Source organism: Aricia agestis, chromosome 22, assembly GCF_905147365.1.
Source record: "Aricia agestis chromosome 22, ilAriAges1.1, whole genome shotgun sequence".
Taxonomy (NCBI): domain Eukaryota; kingdom Metazoa; phylum Arthropoda; class Insecta; order Lepidoptera; family Lycaenidae; genus Aricia; species Aricia agestis.
This window is the reverse complement of record NC_056427.1, coordinates 1,156,027-1,178,494: the sequence shown is the minus strand read 5'-3', so window position 1 is coordinate 1,178,494 and position 22,468 is coordinate 1,156,027. Positions and strand designations below refer to the sequence as shown.

Genomic DNA, 22,468 nt, shown 5'->3' with positions numbered 1-22,468 from the left:
TGATTGAAAAATATGCCTTATAAATGGCGCCGAAAACACTGTCCGCCATAGTGTGACGTCATACGTTTTGTATTTTAAACTCTCTTTATTGAACATTTTTATGTGCTAAATGTACGAGTCTAAAAGTGCCCAAAAATTATAAAAGAACTAGCTGACCCGGCGAACTTCGTATCGCCTAACAGTCGATTCTTTAACTTTTGTATGGGAGTATAGAAAAGTGTTGTTTTTAGACTTTTTCAGGAAATTTAATTATTTTTTTTTAGTATTTTTCTCTCCGTAAGAACCATCCTCGTACTTCAAGGAATATTAAAAAAAAAAAATTAGCGAAATCGGTCCAACCGTTCTCGAGTTTTGCGCTTAGCAACACATTCAGCGACTCATTTTTATATTATAGAGATTAAATAAGAAATTAGAAATCAATTTTGTAATGTTAAAAACTTTTGGAGAAAAGTTTTGGCCATTTCATTTCCCGTCTACAATAAATGGAGATAATATATAAAACTGATGTTTTATTTGAATTATCCAAGAAAATATATTTTACAAATCTTTCTAGGCTTATTCTTATTATTTATGTACAAATAAACTTACATATAATTACGAGTATGATGACGTCACATCCAAATCGGAAGTACCGCAAAAGCGTTTTCGTCAGTACAAATCATATTTTCAAATCGACTTTATTTATCAATCATAAGCTTTTATTTGATGATAAGGGTGAAATACGGTTTCCTAGGCCAAGTTCTACTAGGAATATGCATTTTTTAAATGAAATTGAATATGGGTCAAGTAGCCTATTTTCTACCATATGGGACGCAAGAAATTTTTGTTGATACTACTATACAGGGTGCACTTAAACCTACCTGCCAATTTTTTTTAGGGCTTAGGCATCATTAGGAGAGTCCATTAAACCAAAAAATAGGGTGTCAATTTTTTTACAATAACATATTTTATCCCAACCAACTTCGGTACAGAATGGATACACTACTTTAAAATACATTCAATTTTATAACTTTACAAATATATCTACAACTTTGAGAATAAAATATAATAATGATTCTGTCGGTACGAAAGCTAAATTAATAAGTACTAAACTTTGCTATAAAAATATACAACCGAATTGTCGACTGGAGAATAATTTTCACGGCGAAGTATTCAGAGCATAATAATTATTATGAAAAGTACTGTACTATATTCGATAATAATTACAGAATAATATTATTTTCTGTAGATAAAACTTTACCATAATAATACAAATGCATAAGTATGTCTGTGTGTTATCATTTTATGCAAACAAGAAACCGAGGTGTAACGAGGTTTTTTTTTTTATGAAATAAGGGGGCAAACGAGCAAACGGGTGGGGATGGAAAGCAACTTCCGTCGCCCATGGACAGAAGAGCTACATGTGCGTTGCCGGCCTTTTAAGAGGGAATGGGGTAGTAGGGGAGGGTAGGGAAGGGAAGGGAATAGGGTAGGGGATTGGGCCTCCGGTAAACTCACTCACTCGGCGAAACACAGCGCAAGTGCTGTTTCACGCCGGTTTTCTGTGAGAACGTGGTATTTATCCGGTCGAGCCGGCCCATTCGTGCCGAAGCATGGCTCTACCACGAAAAGTTTTGTTACACCTTGTATAAGCTGGTGGAAGTTTCTTCTACTTACTAAAAAATCGGTTCATACTTGTTTCTATGCGATATAAAGAGGATATTACTTCCTATTCTACGCCGCGCCAGCACGGCAGTATACTTACCTTCGTCTTATGAATTTTCGATCAGCTCACTTGTCCTGACGTGAAATTAACATTCTTCCCCATTCAAGAAAAAGTGCATAACGCCGCTAAAGAAGTTTTCATAAATAAAGCCATCCACAACTGAACATATTAGAACCTCCTCCTATTTTGGACGTCGGTCAAAAATTATTCCAGGAAATGATATTTAGGATTATTTGATCCCTTCATGCCGGCTAGACGGTTCCCAAGGGCGTATTAGCACAGAATACATATTAGTAGTACCAACAGAAGTCTCACTAGCGGCACCCGTTTAAAGAAATAACGACTCATGTTACGATACTATTAAGTTCAAATTCCGACCGCGCAGTGCTAGGTGCCTACAATTATATTCACCTACATGTCCGCTCTCTGTCTATCGCATTACTCGTACCCTTTCTGACGAAATCAAGGTTTTCGCCTTTTAGAAAACAAAATATTATTTTTTAATTACTATTGGTATGAATAGCAAACCTTTTTATCTTAATATATATATTTCTTGTGTGCGTGTGTATGTGACTGAACTCCTCCTAAACGACTGGACCAATTTTGATGAAATTTTTTGTGTGTGTTCGTGGAGATTCGAGAATGGTTTAGATTTACAGTTTGGTCTACTGGAAAATGTTTTTTCAATTAATTTCTTATTTATAAGGAGTTGTTGATTTTGGAATGTTTTACATTAGATCCGGCGGACGGCGCTATCATCGCATTCAATATTATTCTATTTCAATTTTAGTTTGTCCTGACAGATGGTGCTACGATTAATTTGAAAAAAATTTTGTTATTCAATTCATGTGCTGATTAAAATATTAAATAAATAACACATAGGCTACAATTTTAACCGACTTTCAAAATGGGGAAGGTGTTATGTTCGTTTTCTTATATTCAACGATTACTCCGCCGTTTGTTAACCGATTTTCAAAATTTTTCTTTTGGTATATAGGGTATCATCCCAATTTGGTATTATATTCAGAAAAGTGGTGATCTGATGAAGGATCCATAAGTAATCGAGGGAACTCCTCAAAACTTATAGGGAAACATATGGTGACTTCGGTTTCGTGAGAAGTATTCTAAGCATATGCTACCAACAAGTAAGATTTTGCACCGAGATATACCTGGTATACCGTGGTTCGGAAGGTGCTGAGAGAATTCCTGATTCTTTATAGATACAAGTTTGGGAGTTTCGGCGTTGTTTTAAGAACAGAAAGCATATGCTACTATGCAAATTACATTCTTCATCATCATCATCATCATCATCACTACCATATTATACCATTTCATAGTCTTTTAAATCGAGACTCGAGTTTGTCAAGCGATAATTAAAAAAAATCTATATCTACCTAATATTATAAACCTGAAGAGTATGTTTGCTTGAACGCGTCAATCTCAGAAACTACAGGTCCGATTTAAAAACTTATCTCAGTGTTAGATAGATCATTTATCGAGTAAGACTCATCATTTATCGAGAAGGTTATATTATATTATTACTCTAAGACTAATACGACAGAAGAAACTCAGGAAAATGTGGGAAAAACGGGGGAAATATTTTTTATGGGAAAATGTACCTACGGATTCTGTAAAATTTCTAATTTACGCGGGCGAAGCCGCGCGGGACATCTAGTAGTAATATAACATTTTAGTAACCCAACCTATATTTTATAGTAGTTTTATGTATTCGATTATAGTGCAGGAAACTTTTACAATTTAAACATCGCTCAACCGATTTTGCTGAAATTTGATATGGGCATACTTTGAGTCCCGGGACGGACATGGGACACTTTTTATCCTGGAAAAACGTACGGTTCCCGCGCGATAAACGTATTTTGGTGCAACGGATTTGCTGGCGTCAGCTAGTTGCACAGCTTTTATCGAGAGCTTTAAGCGCGGCGACAGAATCGTGAAATTCCGTAACGAAAAACACCTAACATTCGTCTAAAGTTCGGCAGACTTCGGCTCGGGGCAGTGCGGCGTTGACGCAACTCACGCACCGCTGTGACGGTCGGTGCGACGCGACGTTGCCAGACTTCGACACGGTGTTTGTGTGCATGCAACTAGATGTATGGAAATTAAAATTGCATAAGGTGGTAAAAAATGCTATGCAATAGCTTTCCCGCGGCAGTCCCCGAGTGCCACATTTTTTGTCTCTCAAAGTATCTCCAAAGAGAGCGTGGCTCTTGACTCGGAGGTCGTGGGTTCGATTCCACCGTTGGAAACATGTTATTTCCAAGTTTGATCATCTGATTGTCTGACAAGTAAGATGATCCATGCGTCGGATGGGCATGTAAAAAGTCGATCACTGAACTAAACTGAACTGCGCCTGTCTCGCCAGTAGTGTCGGTCGTCCGTCCAACTGGGTTATGACTTATAAGAGTAAATGAATGCGCACACACTTGGGCACTATAAAATTACTCCTGCGTACCTGGCCTGGTGTCAATTAAACTGGCCACCGTCACCGAAACCGGTGTGGGGGGTATTATTATTATTACATATACTCGTAGGTGCGAAGTGCGATAGCACATTTCTCGCTATGTTGTATGACGGAGCGTCCCGACTCCGCGAGCTCGTCGGGATATGGCGTCATTTTTCATTGACACGCTGCGATGCAGTTTCGGAGTTGTAGTAGGGTTGGCACATAGACAGATAAAACGTGGAAGTTTAAAAAGGTAAAAACTAAAATGTGACCAGAAATGTCAAAGAACAACAAAGGCATACAGTACAAGGTTTAACGTGGGAGAGCCATGCTTCGGCATGAATGGGCCGGCTCGACCGGAGAAATACCACGGGCTCACAGAAAACCGGCGTGAAACAGCGCTTGCGCTGTGTTTCGCCGAGTGAGTGACTTTACCGGAGGCCCAATCCCTTACCCTATTCCCTTCCCTCCCCTATTTTCTTCCCTTCCCTATTTCCTTCCCTTCCCTACCCTCCCCTATTACCCTATTTCCTCTTAAAAGGCCGGCAACGCACCTGCAATTCTTCTGATGCTGCGAGTGTCCATGAGCGACGGAAGTTGCTTTCCATCAGGTGACCCGTTTGCTCGTTTGCCCGCTTATTTAATTAAAAAAAAAGGTGTAATTAAGTATCTTGGCTCCTTGCAAAGCTTGTGGAATGTGGAGTCCAAAAGTATTGTTACCAATTTGAAATTTAGATTTTCCATAATGCAATAAATTATTAGTCCCAAAAATTTGAGGCCTGTTTTAGCCTCTAGGCCTTCAGCACTTACTCTATATGCCCTTATTCTTGCTGCGCTAAAACCGTAAACTGAACAAAAAACCAATGTCATGTCCTTTCCCGGAACCCAAAGCATCTTCGCACCATTTTTTTGCACGTGAAAAAGTACAAAAAGGACTGTAATAAAGAAATTCCAACAACAAGAATTTGCACTATAAGTCGATATAATATCTAATGACCTTTTAGCATTCTATGAGTATATTCCCTGTGTACAGGGAATACCTAGGTGGTGGCAACCCTGACCGGAATGTACAGGTTGATCGAGGCGAGTGTTGCAACGTTAATAATTCACATTCCCCGCATTCGAGCTCTGAATTCCTGAGGGGGGGGAGACTGAAATATTCACTTGTCTGATTAATGGCTGGACGGATGTCCGTGGCGGGTTGCAGGTGCGTTTAGCACACTATTCCGAACTATTGATATGAATTTGGAAGTGTCTGGCCATCTGTCTGTCTGTCTGTTACCTCCCTATACTTAAACCGCTTCACCTATTTAAATGAACTCGGGTATGTAGATACTTTGAGCACGGAAAAGGATTTAACTGGTATAGTTTTCCGGATATTCGAAAGTGTGTTTTTTCTGTCTGTCTTTTAACTACTTACACTTTAACCATTGCGTCAGTTTGCATGAAATTCGGTATACATCATGACTGGTGAGACATGATCAATATTTAAGGAGAGTACTTATTATAATTATGTAATAAAATTAGGTACTTAAATTTTGACCAAATTTCCCTTTAAATAAATGAATCATGGAGACTTAATAGATTACTATGCGGCTGGCGCGCCTGCCTGCGCCCCGCGCCGCGCGCTACCCCGCCCGCGCGCGGTGTCCATGCGTTGGGTAAATAATTATTTAACTTTAAGGCTGCGTCCCCATCAGACACGGTGCCGGCGCCGCGCCGTGTCTGATGGGGACGCAGCCTAAGCTACAATACTCAGTGATCATTTGATCAATTATTGATTTTTTTTTCATTTATTAAAATAGCCAAATATCACGTCCTCGAGTATTGAACAAGTCTCACCAGTCATGTTGTATAGATACTTTGGGTCCTGGTAAAGGATGCGAGATACCTTCCAGAAAATGTACAGTTCCCGAACCGTATTCGTACCGAAACATAAATCTTTTGCGTCAAAGGGCTAATAAAATATGTTATACGCAATAATAACATACAGAAACAACGACTTATGATATTAGCATCATACAGAAAATACAGAATGTATTTCTCCGTATTTTCTGCATAATATCGCGACGATATAAAGCTGATGAAAAGCTGGTGTGTTAGCGCTAATAAAAACATATTCAACGCCAAAGGGTTTTTATGTTATTCGTGTTGTTACCTGGTTTTTTTTTTTAATAGAACTTGTCGGTAAATTTGTATTGTACGCGTAGACTTTTGTTTGAAATGCACCAGATAATAATATTTAGCTAATGGTTGGTGGGTGGTGTCTTTCTGTGTTGAGAAAATTTACTGCCCTGAAATCCTTTTAATATTGTGGTTTGTCTGTATGTTACCTCTTTACGCTTAAGTAGCTGAACCGATTTGGCTAGAATTTAGATTATTTATCTACACTTCTACACTAATAATTTTATTATAAAGAGGTAAAGTTTGCTTTTTGTTTGTAGGAGCTAATCTCTTAAACTACTGGTCCGATTGCAAAAATTGAACACCGTTAGAAAGCTGGTGTATTTCTGAGTGACATAGGGGAGGGGAGGGTGCTATTTTTGTAGTCACTTGAGCGTCATGGAGACCTAGTTGGTTTTGTACATTAGGTAAAGCTGATAAAAAAATAATAGGAGCGTTTTTTTTTATTTTAGCGGTGGGTTCAGAAACTGCAGCCTTTATAAAGTTTTGAAAAAGAAAATATACTCAGAAATTTGCTTATATAGGTAAATAATAAATATATTTTAGACAACAAGGACTAAATCATTTAGTTTAGAGCAAAATAAAATATCTGCGAAGGATTAGTTAAAAAAATATGAAGCTTTATTTTTTTATATTTTAAAATGTCCCTACAGGCTTACCTAACTTTTGAATCGTCAGTGCTTTATATGGAAGCTTCTTTGGGGTATACTAAACATCCCCTATCTTAATCTGAAAGATCCAACATTTCAATATTTAAAAATAATAAAAAAAAATTACCCACCACGTGAGAAATCTGATTTCTACACCATGATAACTAGACACATGTCGGAAGCCTATGCAAGCTTAATCTGACACGCTCGAGCTACTCCCGAAATCCCCTCTTCCCCTCCCCAACTACTATATTTTATGTATAAAAACATATAGCCTATGTCACTCAGTTGATTTTTTTTTCATTATTTCGTTCTCAGAATTCCAGGCGGCTGAAGCCGCGGGCAAAAGCTAGTTATACAATAATAATAATAGCTCCCACACCGGTTTCGGTGACGGTGGCCGGTTTCATTGAAACCAGGCCAGCTACGCAGGAGTAATTTTATAGTGCCCAAGTGTGTGCGCAGTACACGAGGGCACTCTCTATTCCTTTACTCTCATAACCCAGTGGGACGGAAGACCGACACGACCGGCGAGAGATCAGGCGCAGGACCGACTTTTTACATGCCCATCCGACGCATGGATCATCTTACTTGTCAGACAATCAGGTGATCAGCTTGCATTGTCCTAACCAAACTTGGAAATAACATGTTTCCAACGCGGGAATCGAACCCACGACCTCCGAGTCAAGAGCCGCGCTCTATACCACTAGACCACGGAGGCGTTATACAATACACATAATATTTTGAACATCCCGATTTTTCTTCTATATTCGCCTATAAATTAGTCCGGTTAGTCGAGTTTTTACTGTGGATGTAAATTCGCAACAATTTCTATTCCAAATACCTGTAACTACTGTAACTGGGTAAAAGCAAACAATGGAACGGTGGGACAAAAACTTTTCATACGCGGCTTGTATGGGCATTGGGCACCGGTCTATTCAGATTTAAATTTTAGTACCCGAGAGGCCGAGCTTTGTAAAAACAACGGCTAGCACTCCGGGAGTGCATGAAGAAGTGGTAACGAAAAAGGCACATACGCGGTAGAAATAGGCCTCTTGGATATCTCTAGTGGCGCGGCGAGTGGCAGATTCAGGCAACACGTGGGTGTAAGAGTGCGATCAGCTGTGAAATACGGTTTACTAGTTTTAATGAAAACACGTTGAAAACTTTACAAAATGCTCTGAATAGGGACCGTGCAGAAACTATAGAGGGCATCGTAATTCGACAGCAGCGACACGATGCGAGTAAAAGAAGTAACTTGTGAGTGACTTTGACTTCGCATTCTCTTTGACCCCGGCTAGTTTATAAGTGTTTTTTATATGTTTTAGACTATAAAATTATTTAATACTTACATTTCTTCGAAATGGCGATTCTATAACGAAGCGAAAACGAAAAGATTTTGGCTCACCCCCCTGGTCACATGTTAAATAAATTATAAACATCCCAAAAAAAAAAAGCAATGCCACATAACTTTGCGCTTTAAAAATCTTCACTAAGGAAAAACCATTTAGAGTGGGTTGCTGAGGCGTGGTTAAAGTTAAAGTTATGGTTATAGTTAAGGCTAATTTAACTTTAACTTTAACCTTAACTTTGAGCGGAGAAATTGACAGATGACAGCTGGTCCAACAAGTTTATAAAATATGAACGTGGGCCGGGGCGCTGCTGGAAAAGGAGAACTGTCAAAAATGTCGTTTTTGTATGATGACAGCGTTAGTTCCTTTTTCGCCACGTGCATTTAAAACCTTGTCGAGCTCTATGGTTATGGTTAAATATGGCGTCTTGATGGCGTCCATTTCTAACTTTAACCAAAGATTTGACATTTTGCATTGTAGTTAAAGTTATAGTTAAAGTAACAATTAAAGAAGTTAGTTGCTGCAACCCAACCTTAGTTTACTTAATACATGTAATACTTAACACAATACATATACATACAATACATCCTACTAATTTAAAATGCAACAAGGCCCTCATTTTTGTTCATTAAATTGCGGTTTCCAGAAAACATATAAACAAAATTTGTCTTGACCAGATAAAATTCTAATAGAAAGAGAGAAGGGAACTTTGCTCTTGAAATTTTTCTAGAAATCCCCGACGTCTTTTCTTGTTCAGAGAAAATTTATTTTGTGCTGGTCTCACTTAATTATAAACTATTAAGTTAACTTCAAATGGCGTTTGTTTTATATTCCTCGGGACTTGTTTCATTTTGAATTGCTACTTTGTAAGCGACATTTTCTCCTTCCTTTTTTTCTTGGGCTTGTTATTACTTATTATAATATAGATAAACTATCTCTATACCCCTCAGAAATTTGTTCAATGTTTTATATATCTAGTGGCAAGAGATAGAAAGACGGACAGACACACCGTCGCAATTATAATATTAGTATGAATAACTTTTCTCAAAAAATTTTGACATACCAACGAAGAGAAACTGACGTGGGAGAGCCATGCTTTGGCACGAATGGGCCGGCTCGACCGGAGAAATACCACGTTCTCACAGAAAACCGGCGTGAAACAGCGTTTGCGCTGTGTTTCGCCGAGTGAGTGAGTTTACCGGAGGCCCAATTTCCTATCCTATTCCCTTCCCTACCCTATCCTATTCCCTTCCCTACCCTCCCCTATTCCCTTCCCTTCCTTTCCCATCCCTACCCTTCCCTATTGCCCTATTCTCTCTTAAAAGGCCGACAACGAACCTGCAGCTCTTCTGATGCTGCGAGTGTCCATGGGCGACGCTAGTTGCTTTCCATCAGGTGACCCGTTTGCTCGTTTGCCCCCATTTTTCATAAAAAATTTTTTTTTGATCGTGCTACCTCGCAACAAGTGACTGAAATTCCTAAAATATTTTACCTCGCGATTGTGTGAGTCGATAAAGCGATCCAAGACGCTTGTCGAATATTAATTTAACAATAACCGTTAAATCTTATGAGGCATACTCGTGACATTTCTAAACGGTTGTAAAGGTTGTTTTACGGTATCATGTCATCCAAGTATCATTTTTCGTGGGGCCAAAATAACATTAACATTGCACAAACACCGTGCCGAAGTCTGCTGAACAACTCTTGTCTCAGACTGAACTGTAGCTTACATTCTGGTAAAATTATTATTTGTTATATAAAATTAAAAGTAACAAAATAACAATGCGATTATCTTTATATGGAATTTGTTATCGCTAAGTCTAATACTGTTTTGTTTGTAAAAAGCCTTACTCGTGTGCTCTCAAACAATTACGTCCGTTTGTACTTTCAATAATATACGATTATGCCTTTTATCCTTTTATTCATCTCGTTGTAGTGATTTATGCTAAATGGGATTAATTTTAAAGCTCGCAAAATGTGAAACAATTTTAATATCACTCAATGGTTGATTTCTGGTCAAAAATTAAATGGTAATTAAAATTTGCAAATAAATTTTGTCTATTGTGTTCAACGTCGCGTTTGTCGTTGAAAATGAATCCACCATTTTCATTGTGACTCGTTTACATAAAAACAGGAATTAAAATAAAATATGGCTACTATGTTTAATGATAAATTCTGGGATTTAAAAGACTACCTATAAATGCATTTATTCTTGTTGTCGATGAGGGAAAGACTTTGCTGTCGTTTGCCGAAACTTACTCTAGGAACAATTGAAAAGACTCCATAATTTAATAAGTCTCAGTCATATTTAATAGGGTTTATATCTGTCTGTTACACAGTCATAGATCAAGATAGATGCCGCATGTGCAAGTACTTCGCGTGCCAGATCGCGAGCAATGCTCGTCTTTCGAAAGTCTTTTCTTTAGTCTGCTATCGGAATTGGACGTCAATCGGAATTTTTAGGCATTTAGGCATTTTAAATGCCTAAAAGTGCCGTATTGAGCTGTAGAAATTCAAATAGAAACGATGGCCTTGATAATGGACACGTTTCTTATCATCGGTATTCAGTACGTCACAGTAAGTAGTAAAAAGTGGCACGCTCGTTTTCATACAAATGGAGCGACATGCGGTATCTATCTTGATCTATGTCTGTGGTTGTTACTTTTTCGCTCAAACAATCTTGGCGTGGAGATATTTGGAGTCTCGCAAAATGCGCCAGCAATTTTTGTGTGATAATGAAGTAGCAGGCAACATGCGAAATGTTACCTACTGCTATAATATAAATCACTTTCCTAGAAGTAAAACATATTTTACGCACGAATAAACTATCCTCACGAGTCGGGGAGGGTAAGGTCAGGTTCTGCAATCACATTACTATTCACTACATCTGAAAAAACTGAGCAAATTGCCCCAACCCTTCGGAGATTTCTAAATTACGACTTTTCCGCTCTGAATATCGTTCGAATACTTATGGTTAAATGAATTTCATATGTTATCTTTTTGTTCTACTTTAGGAAGCGTATATTTTGTGTAGTTTATTTGTAGTATGTGAGGCTGAGTGAAGTAAGACTATCTTGATGAATAATAATTAATCGTTATATTTATCTGAACCATGTATATACAGTTTTGATACACATATTGTCAACAAAATAATTGAAACTTTGAAGCTTTAAGCTGAGCTGAGTGACAAAAACAACAAACATTTCATCTGACAAAAATAATGCGACTGACTTGATCAACTGTGTATTCAAGATTCTAATAGACCTGGTCATGGGGTATCGACAGATGCTACTAGCAACTCGACGCATGCGACCACAAGGACTTGCAGCGAAGACACCTGCAGCCAGCATAGCCAACATTCTTGCGAGCACACGCAGAATGGTTTGTATAGTATGTGTAACGTGTGGTCACTTGGTATTTGATGATATTTCGAGGAATGTGGTCAAAAATGTTACCGTTGAAGTTGATGTTTCTACGTGGATGATATTATGGTAGTGACTAGACGCATGGTCAGTGTTAACAAAGTGTTGTGTGTTATTAACCGATTAGTTTATATGTGTAGTAGAGTGATCTTCTGAAATTGGTCGTGTATTCAATAAATTGATGTTTAAATAGTCATGAAGATGATCATTCTGCTATAAATTTTCACTGGCTACAAGTTGTAATACATAGCTATATAATATACATAGTTACTTATCATCTAAAAACACATGCCAAATTTACCAAGATGTTCATCACACTATGCTATACAATTAGACAGCATTCATATTCTCATTTTAGTTTAAACAAACACTGTTACCATTAGCATTAAGAACATGTACAATAAAATTATAAAACAGATACATACTTTCATTTACAACCTTTCCTTTGCATGTATGGTACCCGCTAGAATTGCTCCCTGCAATAAAATGCCAGTTGTGTTCTTGCTATTTTCTATTATATTACTTCTATACTCTTAAAAGCGAGGCGAGAGATATATTGTTTTCTAGCTACGGTTTTATGTCTAATTCAGTTTTGTTTTATATAATTTTTTTAACATTAATGATAATTTTTATATCGCATCATTTTGTCTTCTAATCAATATTATAGAGCCTTATTCAAGTGTTTTGTCTTATATTTTATTGCAAATTTTAAGTACAAAATGAGTGCATAAATTAAGTAGTTAATTATCAAAAGTATTATCTATTCTACTACTAGACGTCCTGTTGTTTTCTTAAGTAAATATCTAAATGTTTGTCCATAGTCTTAAATCTTCCTGAATTTTTAAATTCGCTCTCGCCTTGCAAGCTCAATCCTGTTTTAATATGTGAAATAATGGCGGATTTTCTCGCGCCGTCCTCATGAATACTATATCGCATCGATGTTGTGTTGTTTTGAAAATCTTAATTAAATCTGCTGTTTTCCCGGTTGGGTGTTACTTTTTATGATATTTAATTCATGAAAAATTCATGACGTACTTCCGCCAAAGTTTTCGCTCGACTAGACTATATGATTGGGCTACATCGCTGTTAAAAGTGCCGTAGCATAAAACATTTCTGTTAATGGATCAACTACGTCTGCAGTCGTTGCGCTTGCGGTTACTTTAGTGGTACATTTTTTAGTACAAAATGAACGTTTTGAGACTAGTCGATTCGTAATTTTGTCGATATGAGCGTAACTGAAAATTTTTGAAACAATTTCAGAAGTGTTAGTAGATATTGCTCAGACATAATATGAATCAATATTCAAATCTATTTTTAAATTTCTTCAGGGACTTAAAAAGTCCCAAATCGGCTTTTAACTTTTATTATATTTGAGATCTCTCGAATTAAAACAAGTTGCTCTCAAAATTCAATATCATTAGATATTCATGAGATTATTCAATGAATTTTATATTAAAATTAGGACTGTATTTGTGAAACTTTCACTCCTTCATTGAAATTGGACGACTTTGGTGTGCCTTGAAAGTTCAAAGAATATTCTGGTCGAATGCACTCCAGAGACTATAAGTTGCATTCGATAATTTCAATGGCAAGGTTTGAAATCGAATATTATGGGATTTGACATAAGGTATTGTAAGCACCATGGCACTAAGCGATGCGTCCTCGTGTATTCCATAAATATTTAATTTCTAATTTCCCTGCCGAAATATCGATCGCAACTTGACTAAAGACTAAAGGCCCGAAAGTCGTGAAATATTCCGATTTTTAATCCAAATGGCGCGTACACGTACACGTCTGGACGGGTGGACGCATATGAAGTGACATCTCATGAATAATATTGTGACGTACGGCCGTTAGCAGTATCGATTTGGCTTTGGATTCAATTTGGATCCAGTCCATGTTATGCGATGTCATTATTTGCGACAAAAAGTCCGCATATAACCTCCTCGTTTTTGGAAGTCGGTTGAAGGAAGTAAAAAAATATTTTATGCACCTTTCGTAAGTAAGTCAAAAATGTTAATGTTGAAATGGCTTACATAATTTAATTGAACATGCCTAGGTTCTATCGTACCCGCAACTCTGCCTTAAGCGATGAGTGGAGCACCATGGGGTTTTAGTGGGTAGACTACAGGAGTCCCACATACCCCGGCCGATATCCCCAATTTACCGGGGATTCGTAAAGCATTTCCCCCTGTTAAAAAAAGGCTATGTAAACGTTGTATGTGTAGCGAAATTATGCGCCATACGGTCATTTAAAACAACATGTCCAAAGTTTAAAGAATTAACTCGCACCGAAAATTATACCGTTTAATTAATCATCTACGAAAAATGCGGCAAACTAATTTAATTTTATTATAAGATTCTTAAAACTACTAGTCTATTCCCTTGTTTCAGACGTAGGCAGTAATAGATAGGGTAGTAGGTAGTAATACGATATTATAATATAGCGTATGTTAATCTATTTCAGATATGGAATTTGGCAGCGGAGGACCACCTCCCATGATGAAGGAACGACACGGCCCACCGCCTCCGCACCATCCGGTCAGTGTATAATGTTGCCTGCATGCGTTATGGATTTTATATTGATGATATTATGATATAACTTGACACTCTATAGGAAGATCGCAGATGGCACACTTTTTGTGTGATCGAGTCTGCGGCGCACAAATTAATTAGCACATATTAATAATCTGCATGGCCGCGCCATGCCCACTGTATGTGCGCCGCAGACTCGATCACACAAAAAGTGTGCCGTCTGCGATCTCCCTTAGTCTATACTTTATTGAACGATCGAACTTATTTCCATGTGGTAACTGGTAAGATCGAAAAATGATATACATATTATTTATAGGTAATTTTATATGACTTGGCCATTAACTGGTAAATTATTAGGGACCTCACAGTCGCGTATAGTTTATTCGGCAGTTTTGGCGCTATTTACTTTGTACTTTGCTATGTAATATAGTGACAATACTTTCGAAAAATCTAGTCGTCACTAATGACCTGTAAACATCTGGTCCTTAATATTTATGTTTGTAAATAAATCCCTACTCGTAGTTCAAGGTACAATTTAAAGGCTTTTCGTTGTAATAACGTTGATCAACTTGTGTTACAGAGAGACGGTCGTGGATACGGACCAGAGGGTTATGGTGGCGAGGGATTCGTACCACCACCACCCATGCACCACCCGATGGCACCACAGAATCAGGTGAGCTAATTAAATCTTATTTCGCTGTTATTATTAAATATATTTATTTTATTTATTAGTGAAATAACTTTTATAAGGTTTAAAATCAGGAATGTTTTGCAACAAAATAAACATAATATGTGATCCAGTAGATATGACAAATTTTTTTACCAAGCAGTTTGATCCTACCGCTGCCACCAAAGACAATTCGATGCCCCCGCTGCCACCAAAGGCGATTCGATCCCACCGCTGCCACCTATTGCCCACAATTTGAAACCACTCTCGTTCTCACTTACAATTGATATATCCGTCTCGCTCACTCCAGGGTGGTCCGCCACAGCAGGGCGCGGTGATGATGGTGTACGGTCTGGACCTCAACACGGTCAACGCGGACCGCCTCTTCAACCTGTGCTGTCTGTACGGGAACGTGGTTAGGGTGAGTAAACATTATTACTTGTCTCTTTTACTTTTTGTTAACTCAAGCACCGGTTTCGGTGACGGTGGCCGGTTTCATTGGAGCCAGGCCAGTTATGAGGGAGTAATTTTATAGTGCCCAAGTGTATGCGCAGTATACAAGAGTTCTCTCTCTTCCTTTACTCCCATAAATCCAGTGGGCCCTATGACCGACTTTTGGTGAAAAATCAGGCGCAGAACTGACAAAGACATGGATTATTATCAGCATGGTCTTAACCTTACTTGAAAATGACATGTTTCCAACGTGGGTATCGATCCCACGACCTTGTCAAGAGCCACGCTCTAAACAAATAGACCAAGGAGGTCATATCATGTGTGTGATATCATTGTAGCAATATGCGTACCTGCAAAAGACCAATAGGGCAAAGCGATCGCCCAACATCCATGGATATTAGTAAATAGTCGTGCCATCTTAGCTAATATTTTTACTAACATACCATTATTCGTCTTACAGATAAAGTTCCTCAAAACAAAAGAGGGCACCGCCATGGTGCAGATGGGCGACGGCGTCTCCGTCGAGCGCTGCGTACAGAACCTCAACAACGTCACAGTCGGAGACTACACGCTCACACTCGCGTAAGTTACCTGTAGTGGAGTTTACCTGTGGTGGGCGGGTTACCTGTAGTAGGGTCTACCTCCGATAATGTAACTTGGAATATTAGGGGACTAACCTGTAGTTAATGATTACCTGTGATAAAGTTACGTCGAATATAGTGCTACGTTCAGAATCTCAACAACCTGACAGTAATTGGTTGGTGGACTATACGCTCACCACACTCGCGTAAGTTATACGTGGTTTCAGGGCCCCCGCTACCATACGTGCAATCTATCTCTCTAGGGGCGCCAAATCGCCATCTTTAGGGGCGCCAAAACCAAGGACACAAAAAATTTGCCTAAAAGGGGCGCCAAAATCCTTTTTTTGCACACAGGCGCCAGTAGCCCTAACGGGGGCCATGCGTGGTTTACTTGTAGTTTACCTGTAGTAGAACTTACCTGTAGTTGGATTTACCTGTAGTAGGGTCTACTTCTGATTAAGTAACTTGGAATATAGCGCTGCGTGCAGAACCCCATTATTGGAAACGATACATGAGATACAAAGACAATGGACGTTGAATAGTTTTTCCCTCCATTAGATCCCTTAAATTAATGCGATCTAACCTTGAACAAGTTATACGCTGCGACAATAATAATAATAGCTCCCACACCGGTTTCGGTGACGGTGGCCGGTTTCATTGAAACCAGGCCAGCTACGCAGGAGTAATTTTATAGTGCCCAAGTGTGTGCGCAGTACACAAGAGAGAGTCTATTCCTTTACTCTCATAACCCAGTGGGACGGAAGACCGACACGACCGGCGAGAGATCAGGCGCAGGACCGACTTTTTACATGCCCATCTGACGCATGGATCAGGTGATCAGCCTGCATTGTCCTAAACTCCTAACCAAACTTGGAAATAACATGTTTCCAACGCGGGAATCGAACCCACGACCTCCGAGTCAAGAGCCGCGCTCTATACCACTAGACCACGGAGGCGTTAATGGCTGCGACAATATACAGTGTGTAACAAAAATAAGTGATAATACTTTAGGGTGTAAAAGTGAAAAAAAAATTGATCTTTCAGCGCTGCTACTTTCACAGTGAACTCTCTACAAGGAGCATGTACACACCCTAAAGTATTCTCACTTATTTTTGTTACACCCTGTATTTATAATATGACGTGAAATTTCAGGTTCTCCAAACAGGCGTATCTCTCCGAAGTGATGAACCCGTACCCGCTGCCGGACAAGAGCCCGTCGTTCAAGGACTACGTCGGCAACAAGAACAATCGCTTCCTCACACCGGCGTCCATACACAAGAACAGAATACAGCCGCCGTCTAAGGTAAGGTGGAAATCAACGTTGAATAGTGACGAGGGTGTTTGATGTTCTATTTGCCAACAGGAGCCGCTACGCATAGCCTTACGCTAGCCTTAGGTTCTATCGTGTCTCGTGTTTTAATCTCTATGCGCCCAATAAAGTTTCACTGTAAAAAGCCAGGCCATGATTCCATGTTACTCGTGATCTGTCGACTGGGTTTGACATAACGCGACCAAAATTACTAAAGTCCACAATCTGCCAACGAATCGACTTCTCTGATACACACCTCGTGGTATTTCTTACCCGCCCACGCCGCGTCTGCTTAGCACCAGTTCAAGGAACCGCTATAACACGAGACTATTTCCAGGTGGTACACTTCTTCAACACTCCCCCTGACGTCTCCGACGAGCAGCTGCTGGCCGTCTTCCACGAGTACGGCGTCGCCCCCCCGCACACCGTCTCCAAGTTCCCGCTGAAGAGCGAGAGGTGAGTGACAGAGAGAGACGGGGATGCCGTCTCGCTCGCACAGCACGTCATGTGTGAGGGGGTAGAAAGGGATACCATGGTTTTCATGTGGCTTTTGCTCACACAGCTCACTTCACAAATTATCTCCAAATTCCCGCTAAAGAGTGAGAGGAAGTGACGGAGATAGATGCTGCTATCTCGCTTGCACAGCTAGGTTGTTGCCTATAATCTGAGGGTAGAAAAATATGGAGCAGTTAGTGCCTCTCACTCACATAGGCGATCTCTTTCGAAGCTGTGTAGCTACCTCGCTTCAACACATTCAAATCATCTCTGAAGAAAAGGTTGTTTGAGAGGTGAGCGCTGTCATGTCACCTCTTTCTTTCTCACCCTACTGATATAAACTTAGTTTTTGGCTTTAAGGCGGGGATTAATCTCAATCCAAAACGATAACTTTGCACATAACCAAAGACCAAGCGTATACGCATCGCAATAAGATTCATTTTAGCTTAGCATAAAACTGTAGTCACTCGAGCGGATCTTCTCTAGTTTTCATGTTTTTTTTTAAATATTATCTTTGGAAATAAACATTAAGAAACAAAATTGTTTGGTTAAAGAGTTTTTAATATAGAATTACTAACAATTTATTCAAATAAAATGTATAATTATCCTAGTTAATACTTATATTTCGATGAAATAGATTTTTATCGGATGTGAGTTTGTAAATTAATTACAGCCAAAGTATTACGTTTTATTAAAATGTTTATGGTTTAAGGTATTTTAAATATTGTGCTTTATATCTCATATTCTTTAAAACTTCGTTATTATATTGGAACTACGTAAACCGGAAGTCGCAGAATAACAAATTGGGGTTTATCCTCGCCTTAAATAAAAATTCTACTCCCATATTCTAAGTGTTAGACAGGGATAGCACTGTCGTTACCTCTCGCTCGCACTCATCAAGTTTACACATGATTTCAGGTCGTCTTCGGGTCTGATGGAGTTCCAGAACATATCGCAGTCGGTGATGGCCATCATGGCGTGCAATCACGCTACCATACAGCATCCAGGTTAGACCATGGATAATTTCTTGCTTTTCATGAAACGACAGTCTGACATGCAGCCAACTAAAATAAAAAGTGGAAGTATGTAGTGTAAAAGCCAAACAAAAGGTTTCTTAAACATATTTTGTGGGAAAAACCGATACAGTGAAGAAATCAAACATGTTTACCTCTTCACCTTCTTCTAATGTTGTCCTAGTTTTCGAGTCAGAAATTGAATTTGTCGAAGCCAGGACAAAGTTTGCCAAGGGCATTGCATATTACTTATTTGCAAAATGTGTGTTAGTAAAAATGTAAATACGCTTTAAAATAATGATATCTTCACTTCACTAACGCACTACTGCGGACGTTTCCAGGCGCGAAGTTCCCGTTCGTGATGAAGCTCTGCTTCTCCTCGTCGCGGCAGATCGGGCAGAAGGGGCAGGCGCCGGCGAAGCAGGACCGGCAGAACCAGGATCGGCAGAACGAACGCCAGAACCAGGACAGGCAGGGGCAGAATAACGGCCTCGAGCACGAATACTAGTAAGGCGACAGGGCAGAGTCTCTAGAGTGACGGCAAAGTCTCGGGAATTGTCGGCAAAGTCTCGAGAATGACGGCAGAGTCTCGAGACATGACGGCAGAGTCTCGGGATCTGACGGTAAAGTCCTCGAGACTTTACCGTCAATTCGGACGGAAAAATTTCTTTGGCATTGTCGCGAGTCTTTGACGGCAAAGTCTCGACTTCATCTGCGAAGTCTACGTAAATTTCTTGAGCCATAATATAGTCGTCAAATTCTCGAGTGACTTTGCCGGCTAATCTCGAGTAATAAATAAGAACTTTGACAGCAAAGTGAACGAAAAAGACATAGGACCAAACGTGTGTTGCCAATACAAAGCCAAAAGTTACCAGTCGTTTTGCGACAGGGTGTTGCTAATGTTAATTTGAACCACAGATATATATTTGAGTGGATGACGCATTGTACAGTCAGAAAAAAAAATAAGTAAGGCTTTATTCTCTTCAAAATATTAAAGCATGATATCTTGCGCGTATAATAAAATAATTTGTTAAACTATTCTGTGAAATTTTATTTACTCCAGGTTTAATTTTTTTCTGACTGCATTTTGCGTCCAATAAGTTTGTGGTCTCGACTGTAGGGTAAGCAAAGTGAGAGTTTTATTAGATTTCTATTGTCTTTATCGCGGTTTAGGATAAGTTAAATAATATATCCCTTACTTATAAAATTTTTGCGGATATCTTATTTACATTTGCTGTCCTCGTCTGTTAAATGACATTTGCAACGTATCAAGAGAGTATCTGTAAATCAGATTGTGTAATTATTTTTATTATGCAAGGGTTTAAAATGCACAATATAGTATATGTTGACGTTATTGTTTGTTTGTTGAGAATTTCTGTTGTGTTTTTACCTTTAATGGTCAATCCTTCTATGTCTATATCCATGGTATTTTAATATACGTAATTTTGCTTTTATTTTTAAAGTGTATGTTATATTAATTGTCGGTGTAAATATATAATATTATAGTCGCCGTTATTCAACGGCCCTAGCATAAATATTGGCAACAACGTTTCCGTGACTTCCTCTAATGTAAATTGTATGATACATTCGATAATGTTACGAATATGTTGTCAAATATTTCTGCTTGGGTTAATGTTCTTGAATATAGTTGTGCTGTGGCCAGTGCTCGTGGAATATTTTTTATAGCAACATGCAAATAATAGAGTAGGCAGCTTAAGATTAGATTTAAAGCAGACTTAAAAGCCTTTTTAGCAATAAACAGATATTAACCTTAGTAACACCCTATATACCGGCCTAAGCAGTACGTGTCGACTGAAGAAAAAAGTATTAAAAACTTCTTGTAATGTTATGTTTTGTTCGTAATAAAAAAAAAGTTTAAAATTTTTGGAATGTAATTTTAAAGGAGTAAAAATTTTCTAAACGAGTGATTTATGCTGTCGATTCAGAGTTATTTTGAATTTTATGTTAACGACTTAGGAGCAATCTACGAGACTCCGAGGTAGAAAAACTCTGAATAGACAATTGAACAGTCAAGTAGGGACCATAGATAATCTCGCTTGTGTTTGCTGGAATACCGCCACTTTTTTCTGACAGTTGGTAACGGGCATAGACAATTTCGCAATGTCTCAGTGTTGCCAATGGTGTGAGCTTAAACGTTTTTGGAGTATTGTTTGCTGTGATTGACAATTTTTTTTTCACATTATTAAATAATTTTGGAAAATATAATATATTTCAAATAGTTTAAATGTTATCTTACAATGTGCTACCAAAGAATTGTACCAAATTTTAATTGTTTTCTATTTAATTATTTATGTTAATTGATGAGTTTATTTACATTTATGTGGCTTCAATATTCCCGCAAACATACATAACGCCCTTTTCTAATATATCTTTTATATTATTTTGACAGAATATATATTCTTATATAAAGTGTACACTTCTCTATTGAATTGAATACGTTTTTAACTAATGATAATAAATGCTGACACTAGAGCATTTGACTTTTATCAAACACAGCAATACTATTCTGAATAATATGATATTGAAATGTTTGTATTTGAATAAATAAATGTGCAGGAGCATTTGATTTTTGGTGGAAATGCAACTTTGACAATTTTAAACGTAGCAATGTCATATTTATTAGAACAGCAGGATGGATTTGGATTTTAACTATGTCAAATATCAATTATGTCTATAGTGTATAAAGGTGCTTGGTAAAGAAATTGCGTAGAGCTATAGTTTTTCAGATGTGTAATATCGAGTATTTTAGTTTCATGCGTAGAGCAAATCGACTATTTATCAAGTACTCAAGTGTCATAAATGAAAAATCTATATAGAATTTTAAAATAAAGTTTTAAAAATATACGCTAAATAGCAATGACTGCGTTAGATATAAATATAAATTTCGACGTGCGCCGACGGCATGCGTCAGTTTTACATTGACAGTAGGTAGTTGATTTTACAATTGACGGCTACGTTGATTTTGAATATTTTATTCAGCTGGATCTATCATTCCTCAATGAATTGATGTACATCGTATTTACATATCTAAATAATCGAAAATTCTTTCGTCAATTTCCAATCTAGTTGAATTGTAGATATAAGAATGTGTAGCTGTACTGTACAACGGGCGGTCGGGCGCGGGCGCCCTATATTTTGTGGACGATAAAATGCTTTCTAGGCTTAAAAAATTTGTACTTAAATATTTTGTAGCGTAACATAGTGGAGGCACATCGCGCCCGACTGCGCGCGCTTGTCGTGTCGAGATGTCAATTTTAAGTCTATATAACATTGTATGTGCGTACTGTTGTAAAAAATGCTTCGAAGTAGACTCCCACATATCAAGAAGACAAATAAAAATTAGAGTAATGTTGAAACCTAGTGTTACATCTCTCATGTAGTGAATGGACTGTTATTTTTTCTTTTTAGTTTTTATTTGGTGTTTACACTAGTAAATTCTTCACCAACAATATTCTTCATTGTGATTTGGGCGGTAAATTGTGGTTCATTTTTGTTTTGTAGATTGCTCAAGATCATTTTTTATTTATTTTCACAAAAACGTTTATATTACACATAAGAATCTCGTTTTTAATTTCGTTTTATATTTTAAATCATCTCGATAGTTACGAATTATTCAC

At 38.2% G+C, this 22,468-nt stretch overlaps 1 protein-coding gene and 1 long non-coding RNA gene across 4 annotated transcripts in view; one reads left to right on the top strand and one right to left on the bottom strand.

Annotated features, from left to right (window-relative positions):
• LOC121738135 (heterogeneous nuclear ribonucleoprotein L) overlaps positions 1-22,468 on the top strand; it is a 445,663-nt gene that overhangs the window by 422,309 nt on the left and 886 nt on the right. Inside the window, exons 7-15 of one of the 3 annotated variants that reach the window (XM_042130015.1) lie at positions 11,641-11,736; positions 14,245-14,318; positions 14,893-14,985; positions 15,290-15,400; positions 15,893-16,014; positions 17,166-17,316; positions 17,660-17,778; positions 18,736-18,824; positions 19,172-19,337. In XM_042130015.1, the coding sequence (XP_041985949.1) occupies positions 11,641-11,736; positions 14,245-14,318; positions 14,893-14,985; positions 15,290-15,400; positions 15,893-16,014; positions 17,166-17,316; positions 17,660-17,778; positions 18,736-18,824; positions 19,172-19,337 (1,021 nt within the window). Of the gene's footprint in view, positions 1-11,607; positions 11,737-14,244; positions 14,319-14,892; positions 14,986-15,289; positions 15,401-15,892; positions 16,015-17,165; positions 17,317-17,659; positions 17,779-18,735; positions 18,825-19,171; positions 19,338-22,468 lie in introns of all 3 variants that reach the window. The other 2 variants (XM_042130014.1, XM_042130016.1) reach the window with 2 other exon arrangements.
• On the bottom strand, positions 1,042-20,905 carry LOC121738137. The gene is made up of 3 exons (XR_006037241.1): positions 20,851-20,905; positions 11,426-11,428; positions 1,042-1,056 (listed from the first exon to the last, which is right to left on the bottom strand). It is a non-coding gene; the product is annotated as an uncharacterized LOC121738137 (long non-coding RNA).